Genomic DNA, 14672 nt, shown 5'->3' on the forward strand with positions numbered 1-14672 from the left:
TGCCAGATCTCCATTGGTAGGGGTGTGCAAAATCAAAAAATTCCGATTTACCGACCGAATTCGAATTGAATTCTGAATTTTCGAAATCGGTAATTCGGAATTCGGCACTGAAATCGGAATTTTCGATTTTGAATTATGCGAATTTGGTTCGAATTCTGTAATGGAATTTTTGAAATCAGAAATCAAAATCAGAATTTTCGATTTTAATTTCGTTTTATAATATATATATATTAATATTTATTTATTTATATATATAATAATATTTTTTACTTCAATTTTGTTTTATAATATGTATATTAATATATATTTATGTATATAATAATATTTTAATAATATATTTATATATAATAATATATTTTATAATATATGTAATATAAAATTTATATTATATAACAATACATCTAACAAAAAAGACAAAAAAGGGAAAAAAATTTTCCGAATTCGGTGAACTCGGAATTTACCGAATTCCGAATTGAATTCGGAATCGAAATCGAAATCAGAACTGGTGAATTCGAAATCGAAATCGGTCGGTAATTCCTATACCAAAATTTTGAAAAATTCCGAATTCAAACTTCCGAATTACCGAATTTGAATTCGATGCACACCCCTATCCACTAGTTCAAGAAGATCTTTATGGGTTGAGGTAATTTTCTTGAACAAACTCTATATCTCATAGATTTAATCAAAGTTCGATCTATTAAAGGAATAGAAAATTATTAAATTTTTCACTATGCATGTTTCTATGGGTCCTTACGGAAAGCGGAGTTGAGAAGAATTGAAAAAAAAAATTGAAAAATTGAAAAAAGTATTGTAACAGTGAACAGTGGTATTATAGTGTGAACAGTATGGCTATCCAAGGGTAGTATAGCATGTGACTGAAGTTACTGTAGAAGTACTATTACAAAAATGGAAAATGCTTTTTGAAAAGTTTCAGCCATTCAAAACTTGCTCTTGGCTATCTAAACACATTTAGGCCGATTGAATCCCCTAATGGCTAGTTTTTAACAACTAGTATTTTGGTCGTTGGAGCTCCCTTTTTAGCACTATTTTTCACCTATAAATAGCCCAAGGACATCCACATGATATAGCTTTTGTCTTGTAATTGTTCTAATTCATAGATGAACTAGCTTGGCTAAGAACTCTTTGTAATCTTGTGATTGTGAACTTAAATTGAGGGTGTTCTTCAAGTGTCAGAGTGGAGAGATAACTTTTGTAACAAAGGGAGATTGTGAAGTGTAAAATCCTTGGTTCAAATAGAGTAGAGAGATTTATTGTGTGCAAGGGTAAGCCTCATTTGTGTACAAAAAAGATTATTATCTCACCTATTTTGAAGATACACTTAATGGAGAAACATCAAGACTTGAAGTAGTTTGGAAGTTGGTATAGGCACCAAGAAGGGTGGCCGAGCCACTATAAATCCAGTTTGAGCATTTCAATCCCTTATTTTTTATTTTGCTTTTGTCATTTTTGTGTAATTAGTTGATTGAATTTGATTGTTATATACTTATACTATTATTTGCTCAATACTTATGTGAAAGATTTTTTTTTTTTGGATTTGAGTGAAGTTTGTTTTGAATTTGTCTGAACCAAAGATTTTTTTTTGCTCTGAACCAAATTTTTTGGCACTTAGATCTTAAGAGATGAAAAAATCCCTATATGATGCAATGTGTGTGTGTATCTTATATATATGTGTGTGTGTGTATCACGGGATTTCACTAACTAAAAAAAACAAAGAAAATATCTGAATTAACAAAAATTCATTAGAGAGAAAATGACAAAAAAATTTGTAATAAGTGACACCTAAATGTGTGATTATAAGATTGGGTGATTAACTTTGAATTTCTAACTATAAGGAAATGGAATACAACTACTATTAATTTCTTAAATGGGAGAATAGATGAAAGTAATTTATAATATATATATATATATATGTATGTTTATGTATGTGTGTGTGTATATATATATATATAGTTTCACTTAATTTTGTAAATTAGATAATGAACATCCTAAATTTTATTGTTATAGAAATTTTTTATTTGCTTGAAACAAAAAAGTTTGAAACAAGAAAACTAAATGGAATAAAAAAGATAAGAGAGACCAAAACAGAAAAGGAATCAACATAATATTGGGGTATTTTTGTCTCCTTGGGGGGGGGGGTGAGGGGTTAAGTGTCATGAAATAAATGTTAAGGGATAAAGTGAGAATCAAGGTGTACTTTAAGGAGATAAATTATAATTAACCCTAATAGAGAAAAGTATCTTTGTCTAAAATTTGTCAACATGTTGAGTTGACTTAACTGTGGGGGTAAAGTGTTTAAAAGATAATGTTAGGAGTTAAATTGATAGTAGTGTTATAATTTAAGGGGTAAAGTGATAATAACCCAATTAAAACTTGCAAACTCAAAAATTTCAGTTTTGGTATTTTGACATTTCAGATTTGAGTTCAAACGCCACCTAAGTTGATTTGTTTGTTCAAGCACATAACTCGAATTTATAAAATCAACTTGTCTCTTATAATAAATTCTTACAAGTTCCGAATCTACGTCCTTCCACCCTTAACTTGTAGGCTCCGAAAATATATACAAGAATATTAATCTAACTACTGGTTCCTTCAGAAATGCCAAATGCTCACTTTACTCAATGAGTTTTCCAAGTTTAATAGCTTAATAAGATTGTATGCCATGTTTTTAGTAATATACTTTAATTATTCTCAACAAAATTAGAGGGAAATCTGATGTATGCAGGTAAAAAAGAAAAAAGTTAAGATTGTACCCTCAAAAAAGTTTGAAAGAGGATGTCTAACATAAATTAATGGCTATTTACTATTTAAAAAAAAGGTTTGCTTAATTTGTGTCTGAAAATCAACGAACTGTAGGACCATTTGTACGGCTAGAATTGATGTGGAAAATGTTGATTAAGCTTGTTGGGTTTGTGAGACTTGTTCAAGACAGTCCATTGTGCTTGATAAAAGATATGCTAAATACTTTGAATAGCCCAAAACTTTGTGATATAGTGAAAGTTTGGGCCAATGCCACTGCATTGAACCATCATCTCTTACAACCTCATCCTGTTATAGCTGAAGTTGAAGTCTTTGGGTCCATCCTCTGGCTATTTATTGATTCTTTGCCTTCTTTCCTTTATCATTTTCGCCTTGCATTTCCACTTCTTCAATCCCATTTTAGGGATTTCAATTTTGTTTATTGTACATCGTCTTAGACTTATCGTGACAGGGTTTTGGGTTGTTCTTTCTGTGTCCTTTATCATGTAATCCATCCTCTGTTCAAAGTAAAGCTTAGTTGTACGAACGTTTGTATCAATTGACGACCAATAAAACGACCAAAATTTCAGAAAATCATTCTTTAAAAATTCTAAACATGTTCACCATCAAAACTTTTGTCTAACATATACATTTTATTCACGAGAAATAAAAGGGTTCACTCTACTATTGTCTAGTAACTCTTCAAAAAACACGTCATCCAAATGAGTCTAGTATTTGAAGTTTAGGTTTTTTTTTTCTGTAGGTGCAACAAATTTAGTGTAGCTACTATTGGAACCTTTCTCATTTTAGACATGTTTGGCTTTGTTATCCATTTATTAGGAAAAAAATTCTTTGAAAAAAGAAATCTAAAAGCTCAAAGCCACTCACTTAGTTCCAAAATTATAATCACTTCTTATGGTGATATAGGGAGGTCTTTGTTCCTTCATGTAGGAATTTTTTTTTTTTTTATAAGGGAGAAGTACTCCTTATTTATAACTTTTTATTTTGTCATGTAATGGAGGTTTGGTATATGTCCCCCTTCTACTTTATTTACTTGTTTATTAATAAAACGAAGGGTTGGCATTCCTCTTCGTGTATGGAGTTTTGCTTGAAAAAAAAGGAGGCATTTGTAATAGCTTACAACTATGACTATGAGCAAGTCAATGGAAACTACTCCATTTTGACATTGCTTATGAAGTCCCAAAAGAAAAAAAAAAAAAAGAAAAAAAAGGATGTCCTTCAAGTCACTCAATAGAAGTCATTACAGCAATATGCAGATCTTGGAGAAGTTAGTAGTACTTAACGTCCCCAGAACCCAGCTTATGGTTTTCAACTTTATCTCCTCTTTTCTAAAAGTAGTCATGAGACATCATTGATATTTTAATTTACAAATAAGATGCTTCAGTATATTATTCATTTGCTTCACTTATCCCAAATGATGTTTAAAACTATTACCACATATCATATTGTACCAAAAGTAATAACGCATAAAAGAAAAAGAAATCATAAAAAGTGAGTATTTTATTTTCAGAAGTTTTGAGTTCAAATTCTCCTCTTTTCTTCCCGTTATTTAAGTCTCATCCCCCCCACCCCCCTTTTACTAAATAATAATAAAAAAAAAAGACAAGCAAGTAGCCCCTACAATTCTAGGGCTTAGTCTTTAGATCTCTTCCCATAAAGCCAGTTGTCACACGTGTGGCATAAATGATGTTAAGCACCAAAGCCACCCTAAGTAATCATTTCAACCATTCTTAGTATAATAAAATAAAACACATAAACACAACTAAGTTTTTCTTTCAATTTCTATTCTTTTATTTTTCTTATATCTAATAATATTTCAAACCCCTCAATTTTTATTAAAACAAATCTCCTGTCTTTTTACTTTCTGCTGTGTTTTCATAATCAATCAGTACATATCCTTCTACAATCTATGCATACCAATGCTTCTTGTGAAAGAAAGGGTTTTTTTGGTGGGTCATCCCGCTCGTGCGATCATGCGAGGGTTTGGCCCATAGCCTTCCATTAGTCCCACAGAAAAGGGGTAAAAAAGTATATATAAAGGACTAAAGGTCCTAATGGAGTGCCTTTGTCAACCTCGAGAGGGACTTCACTGTAAGGGCATATTTCCATTGTACTACAATACACATGAAGAAGACATTTTTGGATTGAGAAATAAATATCTTTTTTAGATTGAAACCCCCAAATTTTTGGGTGGATACAATGTATTTTTGTTCTTAGACAGTTATTTAAACAAAAAAATTCAAGGCCTTTAAACAAATGGAAAATTTTTGGGCAACCGGTTTTTGCTCAGTTTGGATCCTACTTCTTCTTCTTCTTCTTTTTTTCCTTTAATTAAGTGTATACATAGTAAATAAAAGAACCTTTTTGGGAAATTTTCTAAAAATTTAAGCCAAATGGCTCCCATTTGGATTAGACTGGATTTTGACTCAGATGGGATTGGAATCTTGTAACTGTCCATGCTGTGACTAATCGGCTCTAAATAACAGTTTTACCAAACATCTTAACATCTAATGAGAATTTCAAAAGATTTTGACTATAATTGTGAGAAGTTAAAAAGTGAAGTTTGACTAAGTGCTGTCAGAATAAGGTCAATTTGGTTGGGTTGTTTTTCAAGAAAATGTGACTTTAAGAACACATTTACAGTAACAACACACTAAAAAAATCTGAAAATACCCAAAAAAATTTTAAAAATAAAAAAAACTTCAGCATCTCTTAAAAAAAAAAAAAAACACCCAACCAAATGGAGTGTAACCTTTTTTCTTTTATTTCTGTTTTCCAAGGAACTAAAACTAAAAATATACTAAAAATATTAAATATCTATATCTAGTATACATATTCTTGACCTTGAATTGGTACATTAGGCATTCAAAGACTGACCTAATACTAATAGGACATTCAAACTTGACCCAATTAGCCATTAGGTCCCTCACTGGTAAATCAATCATTGCTCAACAAACCATAAAGAATCCTCATCTCAAAAGGAATTTAAAAAAGAAGAAGAAAGGAAAAAAAATAAGAAGAAGAAGAAGAAGAAGAAAGAAAAAGAAAAAGAAAAAGCAGCATCTCTTACACCTCCTCAGTCCTCAGTTCTCGCTTTGCCTATTTATATAAAGCAATTTGCTACTACTTTGGGCTGCTTACACAACTTCCCTGTCCACAACAATGGCTTCAGAGAAGGTTGAAACTGTAATTGCAGGGAATTATGTAGAAATGGAAAGGGATGAACAGGGCAATTCTAGCTCTGCTAAGAGCAAATTTTCCAAGCTGCTTTGGCATGGTGGTTCTGTCTATGATGCATGGTTCAGCTGTTCTTCTAACCAGGCATTTTTTTGACCAAATTATTCATTTTACTCTCCTCAACAGTTTTGTTTATCCAGAAATGTAGGTTGATTAACTTGCTGACAACAAGTTCTTGTTTCTTTTATAGGTTGCACAAGTGCTGCTTACTCTGCCATACTCATTTTCCCAACTGGGAATGTTATCTGGGATTATATTCCAGCTTTTCTATGGCTTGATGGGAAGCTGGACTGCTTATCTCATTTGTGTTCTATACATTGAGTATAGGACTAGAAAAGAGAGGGAAAAAGTCGATTTTCGAAACCATGTAATCCAGGTATTTCAATAGTCTGCTGCTTTTGGTCGGTCATGAAAATCTGGATTCTCACAATGAGTTTTGGAAAATTTGATCCTTAGTTAGGAAAGAATGGCATCAACAAATAAACCATTCATTGTTCTGTCTTGCATGATTTCATAACTTTTGCAGTATTCGTTAACTAAACTAACTGTAACAAGTGCAGTGGTTTGAAGTTCTTGATGGTCTACTGGGAAAGCACTGGAGAAATATTGGCCTATTTTTCAATTGCACATTTCTACTATTTGGATCTGTAATCCAGCTAATTGCTTGTGCCAGGTAACAATTATTTGCTATACTAATTTCCCTGATTAATGAATATTCTGCACATCTGATCAATTTTCTTATCAAAATTTCAGCAATATCTACTACATCAATGATAATCTTGACAAAAGAACTTGGACCTACATCTTTGGAGCCTGTTGTGCCACAACAGTGTTCATTCCTTCATTCCACAACTACAGAATTTGGTCATTTTTAGGCCTTCTCATGACAACTTACACAGCATGGTATCTCACCATTGCTTCTTTTATCCATGGACAGGTATAGATATTGTCTTAAAATCTAATTCAGGTTAATAAATAAAAAAAAAACAAGAACTAAAGTTTAATTTTGGCTTGATCACTTTTACCATGTGGCGGCCTAATGTCAAGATTGATTAGTCATAAAATTGTGACTAAAAAATTAATTAGTTTTGGCATGTCCAGGTTGAAGGAGTGAAGCATTCAGGGCCAACCAAAATGGTTCTCTACTTTACTGGAGCGACAAACATTCTTTACACCTTTGGGGGCCATGCTGTAACAGTGTGAGTTTTTTTTTTTTGGCATGCTGATATATGAAATATGAATTTTGTTTGCATACACAAACTGTATTTGCAGCAATTTGTAGCATGATCTGACTATAGATGTAGCTAGTAGACATATAATTGCTAGAAACCCTTTTCAGGAATGGGGACATGCTTCATGAAATACTGGTGCCAGCTCCTTTTTATCTTCTAAAGAAATAATTTATTCACTCGTGATGATCTGAACTTTATGTTTCATCCTTTTTTGCAATATTGCAAGAATAAATTGTGTAAATTGCTCTAAACACCTTTAAGATTTGTAATAACTACAAAGACCACCATCCTTGTCTGGTTTCTTATATTATAATACCTCCCATAGATGTAAGGTCATGCAGCATAATGTTGGTTACAATATGCTTCTAACTATGAAGTTGGCCTTGGAGCAATTTGAGGAGATCGTTTGGATAGGAGATTATTTTAAAAAAAATTATTTAAAATAATGTTATAATACTTTTGTGATGTGTTGCATGTAAGATAAAAAAAGGTTGGAAATATAAAAAAGTGATTGGAAATGTATTTATGATGCAAGCAAAATAATATTTGTTTAAAATTAGGTATCCAAATTGCAATTTTGATGTCTAGAGGACAATATTTGCCAGACCACTATACTTCATCCTAATAAATAGAAAAGATAAAAAGGGGTAAGTATACTCAATTTGTTGAAAATGAACATACAAATAGCAATAAGATGATTGAAGAACCAGAGAATTTTTCTTTCAACAGCAGTTGATTATACCAATCTGTTAAAATTTCTCAGGAATGTAAACAAATAAATAACAAATGATATGAATCTTTCTTTTCTTTTTCCTTTTTTTTTAATTTTTATTACTTAATGAGAAGTATCTATTATTCAAATGCTTTTTAATTTTTTCTTTTTTTTTCAGAGAGATAATGCATGCAATGTGGAAGCCACAGAAGTTCAAGCTTATATATTTGGGGGCAACAATATATGTTCTAACCTTGACATTACCATCAGCAAGTGCTGTGTATTGGGCTTTTGGAGACATGCTTCTTAACCATTCCAATGCCCTGTCTTTGCTTCCTAGAACTGGGTTCAGAGACACTGCAGTTGTGCTCATGCTCATTCATCAGGTTCGTGTCTCACTGATCTATCTAAATTTTCTCCTAGATATCATACTTTTAAAAAAAATTTATCCCAAGAACTATATTTATCTAGTTAGAAAAGCTACCTAATTATTGAATTTGGGATTCAAATATACATAATTTTGTTTTCTTCAATCCATTGCATTAAACAGCCTTGCATTTCAATCCAATATCAATTTGCCACCGAATTTCTTTTACGTCACTCAACCCCCTTGTGAGTAAAAAATGCCCCTCCAATTTGTATGATTATTGTGCTTTTAATTTCTCTTCCTTGTTAATTATCATTTATCAAATCATTTTCTTTTTTCCCCTTGTTCCTTTCCCTTGCCTCCTACAATATTCTTGTGGGCAATTTTTTTTTCTTTAAATTTCCATTATGCTCTCTGAACATCCTCAATAACGAACACTATGGGAACAACAAGATCACTCCACTAATGCAATGAACAGTAGAATAAACAACTTGTAGTCCATTCCGACATTCTTATTTCCACAAATAGTGTTAGTAAGAAGTTTTCCTCCCAATATTAAGATTAATATTAATTTGAAAATTCTAATACTTGCAGTTTATCACATTTGGATTTGCATGCACACCCCTGTACTTTGTTTGGGAGAAATTTATAGGAATACATGAAACGAAAAGCTTGTTCAAGAGAGCACTTGCAAGACTGCCTGTGGTTATTCCAATATGGTTTTTGGCCATTATTTTTCCTTTCTTTGGTCCAATCAATTCCACAGTTGGATCTCTTCTAGTCAGCTTTACAGTCTACATAATTCCTGCTTTAGCCCATATGGTCACTTTCGCTTCAGCATCAGCCAGAGAGGTATGATAAATTCTTTTTACTTCATTTCTTTGACACTCGAAGTAGATATTTTAACTAAACGGAATGATTAAGGTTTATGAGCTGCATTTTCAACAATAGGAAAAAAGTCATTTTCCAAAATTTGATGGTAACATACAATAATGGCTTGATAAACTTGAATTGCAGGTATTACTTTCTATTAAAAATAAAACGCGCAAGTTAACTATTTAATATTTCAATTGCCTCCCTTTTGTTAAGAGATATACCTACTAGATCCCGATAGGTACTGGTTAACATACCTAATCTACATCTAATTTGTTTTTTAGCTTCTTTAGATTTAGATATTTCACCATTTCAGAAATCTAACACCTAAGTCGCTCTTGAGCAGTTTGCCATAGGCCGCCATTTGATCAAGCCTGTGTTAATTATTGTCATGACATTGTTCATGCCTCTATACTACATAAATATTTAGACTATTTATATGGGGTACAAAATTGATTTCAATGGTCATTATAATTTCCCTTGGGATTATTGTTTTGTTGGGGACCAAAAAATTGAGTTGAATGCTTTTGTCACAGAATGCTGTGGAAAGACCACCAAAGTTCCTTGGAGGATGGGCTGGCTTGTATTCAATGAATATTTTTGTGGTGGTATGGGTTTTTGTTGTAGGTTTTGGCTTTGGAGGGTGGGCAAGCATGCTAAATTTCGTACGCCAAATCGATACCTTTGGCCTTTTCACAAAATGCTACCAGTGCCCTCCAAGAAAAGCATGATCAGATATGTTACTTTTCAAAAAACATAAAGAATCAAGGCAAGGAATCTAGATAAACATGTGTTGATCAAGTGTGTAAATTGATTGGCTTTGGAACATTTTTTGTTTTTTTTTTATTACTTTCTTATTTTAATTTTGGGGAAAAGCTGGTTAACTTGTGTGATTGTTGTATTAAAAGTGTGACTCGACTCCTGCTATATTTAAGGGATTTTATGCAATAGTGTTCATTTAATAATGAATTTTGCCACAATTTCCATTTCGAAAGAAAAGTATTACAACCATCCCATATAATATATATATCAATTAATCTTTAATAGTCCAAAATTAAAACAAATCCTGATCACAAATGCTTCCTTCTAGAAACATTTTTCCACGTATTCTATGGCTACTGTGCCATTCAACAAAATGAGTTGATCCAATGACTAGGAGAAGGTGTTTAGAATTCTCTCCCCTGTCAAGTTTAGATTCAAACCTTGAATCTAACAATTTTGAGTGGAAAGGATCTGAAGAGGGGGTGAAAAAAAAAAGATGAAAGATATGGTTGGTGGAACAAGGGAGACGAACCACCAACTAATCTTCCTCTTTAAAGCAATTCTGTCTAATCTCCCCTTGAAATTGCTTTAAATTATAAAGCAATCGGAATATTAGCGTGCCATCAAAACTCTCATTACCTCCAAAAGGATTTTGAAGTCTGAAATACTAAAAGTTTGTGTCACGCTCCGAGCCTACACTTAATAGGAATGTTAGATTGTATCTCCAAAGTTTATTTCCAAGAATCCCAGACATCATATTCCTAAGTACAGAAATAACTAAAGAACAAATTTTGGAACTTAACCATCGTTAGAAGCATAACAGAAACATTACAATCAAGGAACCTATTTAATGTTGCTGCTGATTTAAATCACTAGGTTGCTGCTGATTTACCTAAATTTGGAATCTATCAAAGCTTCAGAGTATAGTATTGTCATTTTTCACATCTGTTAGATTTAATGATTTTCTCCCATTAGTGCAGATATTATGGAATAAAAAAAGAAAGAAAGAAAAGAAGCTATTCAATGATCCACATTTGCTCTAGTACTCAAAATGACAGTAATTAGTCTTTGGTCAACAGGTCTACTCCACTTCTCCTACACAACCATAATATATTTCACTGAATTCTTTACTTTGTTCAATGGCATAGCAGTAAAGTTGACTCATGATTGTCCGATGCTATTGCTACCGGATAAGCACAACACCCCAATTACTGCAGGGTAGCACGAATTTGCTGTTCATTTCACAGGCAATTACCAATCAATAATGCAATGCTGACTTTCCATCGTTCATGTGCAATATGCTGCCGGCTTTTCTACATACCATTGTTGTCTTCCTATTTGTTTTTCCTCTGTTGTGCGGAGGCTGAGGGAGGAGGGATTTACAGTTGCACCTTGCATTGCTGGTTTTTTCTTTTTGACGGCTAGCCAACTCAGATAAGAGCTGCATTTCCGATGTCTAGAGAGGGCTAGGGTCCACTGAAACGAAAGCCATGAGCTCTTGATCATGTTCCATGATATCCATCTCTTGTTGATCCAGAGTCACCCATGCTTCAATTCCATCGCCTAATCTGGTTTCCATCAGAATGATAAGATTCATGAACACTGGAGCATTTACTGCAAAGCTACTGACCCAAACAGGCTTTCCCCAGCCAAAATCGATTTCATAGAAACCGAATCCACACCAACTGCTGAACCCGAGATAGTCCACCGCTGCTTCTTTGGACCCAAACTCTCCGATCTCTTTCAGGGATTTCCGCATAAGGGCTGGTCCTTCATTCCCGTGCATCTTCTTGACATAGTCACTGTCGATTTTTGATATGGAATACTGGATTTGATCTGCCAGGGCAGGCATTCCCTTGTCTTGGTTCACCAGGCATCTTGCGCCTGATATCCAGATGAGGTTTCCAATTGAATGTTCCGAGAGTGTTGGAGCTGCTCTGCGTCGAAGATTCACGACGTGCGTAAGCATAGAAGATTTTCTGTAACCAGAATTGGCTTCCGAGGCAGCCATGCTGCATTTCCAGAGGAAAGCAGAGATTGCTTCCACCCGAGTCAGGCATCGAGCACCTGAGCTCGTTGCCATGGCTCTCAGGGAAGCTATTGATGCAGCATCGAAGACGAATCTCTTTGTAACAGACCTTCCTACCTTGAATGATGCCCCCCACATCGCCAGTGCAGAGTCTTTGAGCCAAAAATCAGTTGCAGGGAAAAGAGATGAGGCTATAAAATTGGGGCCAGCATTTTCCTCTGCTCCAGTGGCCGTCGCGGCCCAACTCTTCAAAAAAGATTTCAATGCTGCTCCATCTAGAATTCTGTGGGAAATACAAAGACCAATTGCGATTCCGCCACATTCAAAAACGTTTACTTGGATATTAGTCACGCGAGTTCCTGCCATCGGTCCAACAGAACCAACATCACAAGGCAGAAATTTGCATATCAACTGAAGGTCAGGTTTACTCAAGAATTGGAACAGATGACAATCAACTTTGGTAGTAGCAAAATAAGCCCCCTTATCGTTGCATTCGATGGATAAATCATCTTGGATTGTTCCAGCAAGAGGGTAAAAGCTAGCTAAGGTTTTCGACAATGATTGCTCAAGCTTTTCGACCCTTTTGAGGATTTGAGGATAACTCGCACCATTGTAGTTGGGATAAAATAGGACTATTGGTGCATAGGGAGCAGGAATGAGCTGGTCCAACAAAGAAAGCTTGAAGATTTTGAGATGGCTTGGTGTAGGAGAAGAAGGTTTTACAATCACTTGGGAAATGAGTTGCACTTCCATTTCTATCTTGATTGTTGCTCTGCCAATCAAGGCAATAGAAACTAGTGTTATATGAACTTAGAAAGTTTGAGCACCAAGTACTTATATTGCAAAGTTCACCACTCACTTAGAGATAAGATCACTCAAAAGTATTTGTTTTTTTTTTCTTTTGTTTATTCTTTTGATTGTGATTACTAGCATTTAGATTAATTAATGATTATTAGATGCTTTATACTTTAGAAATTGCCTGCATTAATGTCAAGCAAGGAATCTGCATGCTCCCTGGAACATCGAATTATTGCTGGGGTTCTTGGCGCGTGCATAGGAGTCATTTTCAAGTCATTTTCAAGGCTTCCATGTTCAAATTTGTGCCACGGCAATTATCTCAAGGTTAATTGCCATTTGATCAGCTCTAACAAGAGTCCTCCTCTACTTCTCCTCTTTTCTGTCTTCTCTCTGTTTCGTCTCCTTTTCTCATAGGCTTTTCTTGTAGGGGAAACTGCAGCGATTTATTTTATTAGAAAATAATTTTAAATTTCTTGTATTTTCAGATCTATTCATAAATTTTTAAATCTATTGTATTTGTTAAATTGTAGATATGTAATTTCTAATACATATTTAACTTGTTATTAGGACAATGATATATAACAAATCATGCTGGATGATTTTGAGTAGTCCATTAATAAAACTTGATAAATATATATATATATATATACCTACATATATATGAAAAACTCTAATAAGAATCACTTGACATGTGTATGAAGTTGAACTATGCTCCTAATCATGGCCTTAATCAGGTGGTCCTGCCGCCTAGAACTGGATTTATTATCCAGCATTAGTCTTAAAACGGTCCAAAGCATCTAATTAATTAAACCATTCTATCAAATCAGTTAATACTCTCCTAATTAATTACCTAGTGCTCAGGCCAACCAACATGACACAGCTGCCGTTACAACACAAGCATGCTACTGTTTTCCTTGACATTTTAGTAATTGTAACTGTTACATCACAATAATCATGCTCATTAGGCTTAAATAATTAAGCATAATCACTTACCAAAATGCTGGGTTTGCCGCCTTCCACGTCCAGTGTTATGGACTGTGTTACTGGAAATAACCAAGGATCTATCATGCAAGATTTCTTAAGATTATACACCTAAAACGATGTCGTTATTATGTGAAGAGAAATTTAATTCAACATGATGTTTTTATTATAAGTTTTTTGTGTAGTGAAATTATTGAATTTAATTCTTATTCAAGTGGTAAACAATTTGTCGTTTAATAGCTTTAAAACGTTTGTATTATAGGAGAGATATTCCATAAATTGGTTGTCTAGAAGATAATATGAGTGGGGACAAGAATTTTTCATAATATCGACGGGTAATGTAAAGGAAAACTTATACTTTTCCAAATTGAGGGGGGTACAATTATGATAAAAATATAAATATTTTTAATAGTTTCAAGACTATTTTTTAAAGTTTATAAAATTGCACCCCCAGCCCTTTCAACGTAGCGTGGCTCCACCACTGAAAAGCAGGTGTCAAGTGAAGTTTTCTTTTTCTAATACAGGCGAGTTAGCCTAACATGATTCCAAAAACTTCAATCATTTCAATTTGTTAAGCAAAAAAAAAACAAAAAGAAAGTAATATCCACACCCAAATATCAAACCAATTTCACATGAATCTCAATGATCACGAATTGAGAATTGAAGCAGCAAGTAAATATAGAATGTGTGAAATCTCACCGACGAGTTTCTTTTTGTGAATTTCTAGCTACCGTGAGTTTAATCCTAGTACCTTACGTTGTTGAAGCAGAGACAAAAGAAAACATAGAAATTAAAAGTTCGCTGAGATGTCAGTAGTTTTTCCAGCCAAGAACAGCAACATGTCTAGGCTCTTGTGGTCTTTGTGTACGGCGGCTTGTCCATTCCAACTTGGTTGTGTATCCG

At 33.7% G+C, this 14672-nt stretch overlaps 3 protein-coding genes across 3 annotated transcripts in view; 2 read left to right on the forward strand and 1 right to left on the reverse strand.

The window, feature by feature from the left end:
- The window catches only part of LOC113750616 (auxin transporter-like protein 3), a 28640-nt gene extending 25105 nt beyond the window's left edge, over window positions 1-3535 (forward strand). Inside the window, exon 7 of the mRNA XM_027294574.1 lies at window positions 3521-3535. Within this exon, the coding sequence (XP_027150375.1) occupies window positions 3521-3535 (15 nt within the window). The remainder of the gene's footprint in view (window positions 1-3520) is intronic.
- A 2293-nt stretch (window positions 3536-5828) lies between these two features.
- Window positions 5829-10161, forward strand: LOC113749685 (auxin transporter-like protein 3). The gene is made up of 8 exons (XM_027293509.1): window positions 5829-6099; window positions 6206-6391; window positions 6576-6688; window positions 6769-6952; window positions 7117-7214; window positions 8138-8345; window positions 8921-9178; window positions 9736-10161. The coding sequence occupies exons 1-8, from the start codon at window positions 5941-5943 to the stop codon at window positions 9928-9930; spliced, it is 1401 nt and encodes a 466-aa protein (XP_027149310.1). The 5' UTR covers window positions 5829-5940; the 3' UTR covers window positions 9931-10161.
- Window positions 10162-11417: 1256 nt separating this feature from the next.
- LOC113750617 (vinorine synthase-like) lies at window positions 11418-12743 on the reverse strand. Its single transcript, XM_027294575.1, has one exon. The coding sequence runs from the start codon at window positions 12741-12743 to the stop codon at window positions 11418-11420; it is 1326 nt and encodes a 441-aa protein (XP_027150376.1).
- Window positions 12744-14672: the final 1929 nt, after the last annotated feature.

The sequence above is a fragment of the Coffea eugenioides genome, chromosome 10 (assembly GCF_003713205.1).
Source record: "Coffea eugenioides isolate CCC68of chromosome 10, Ceug_1.0, whole genome shotgun sequence".
Lineage (NCBI taxonomy): Eukaryota > Viridiplantae > Streptophyta > Magnoliopsida > Gentianales > Rubiaceae > Coffea > Coffea eugenioides.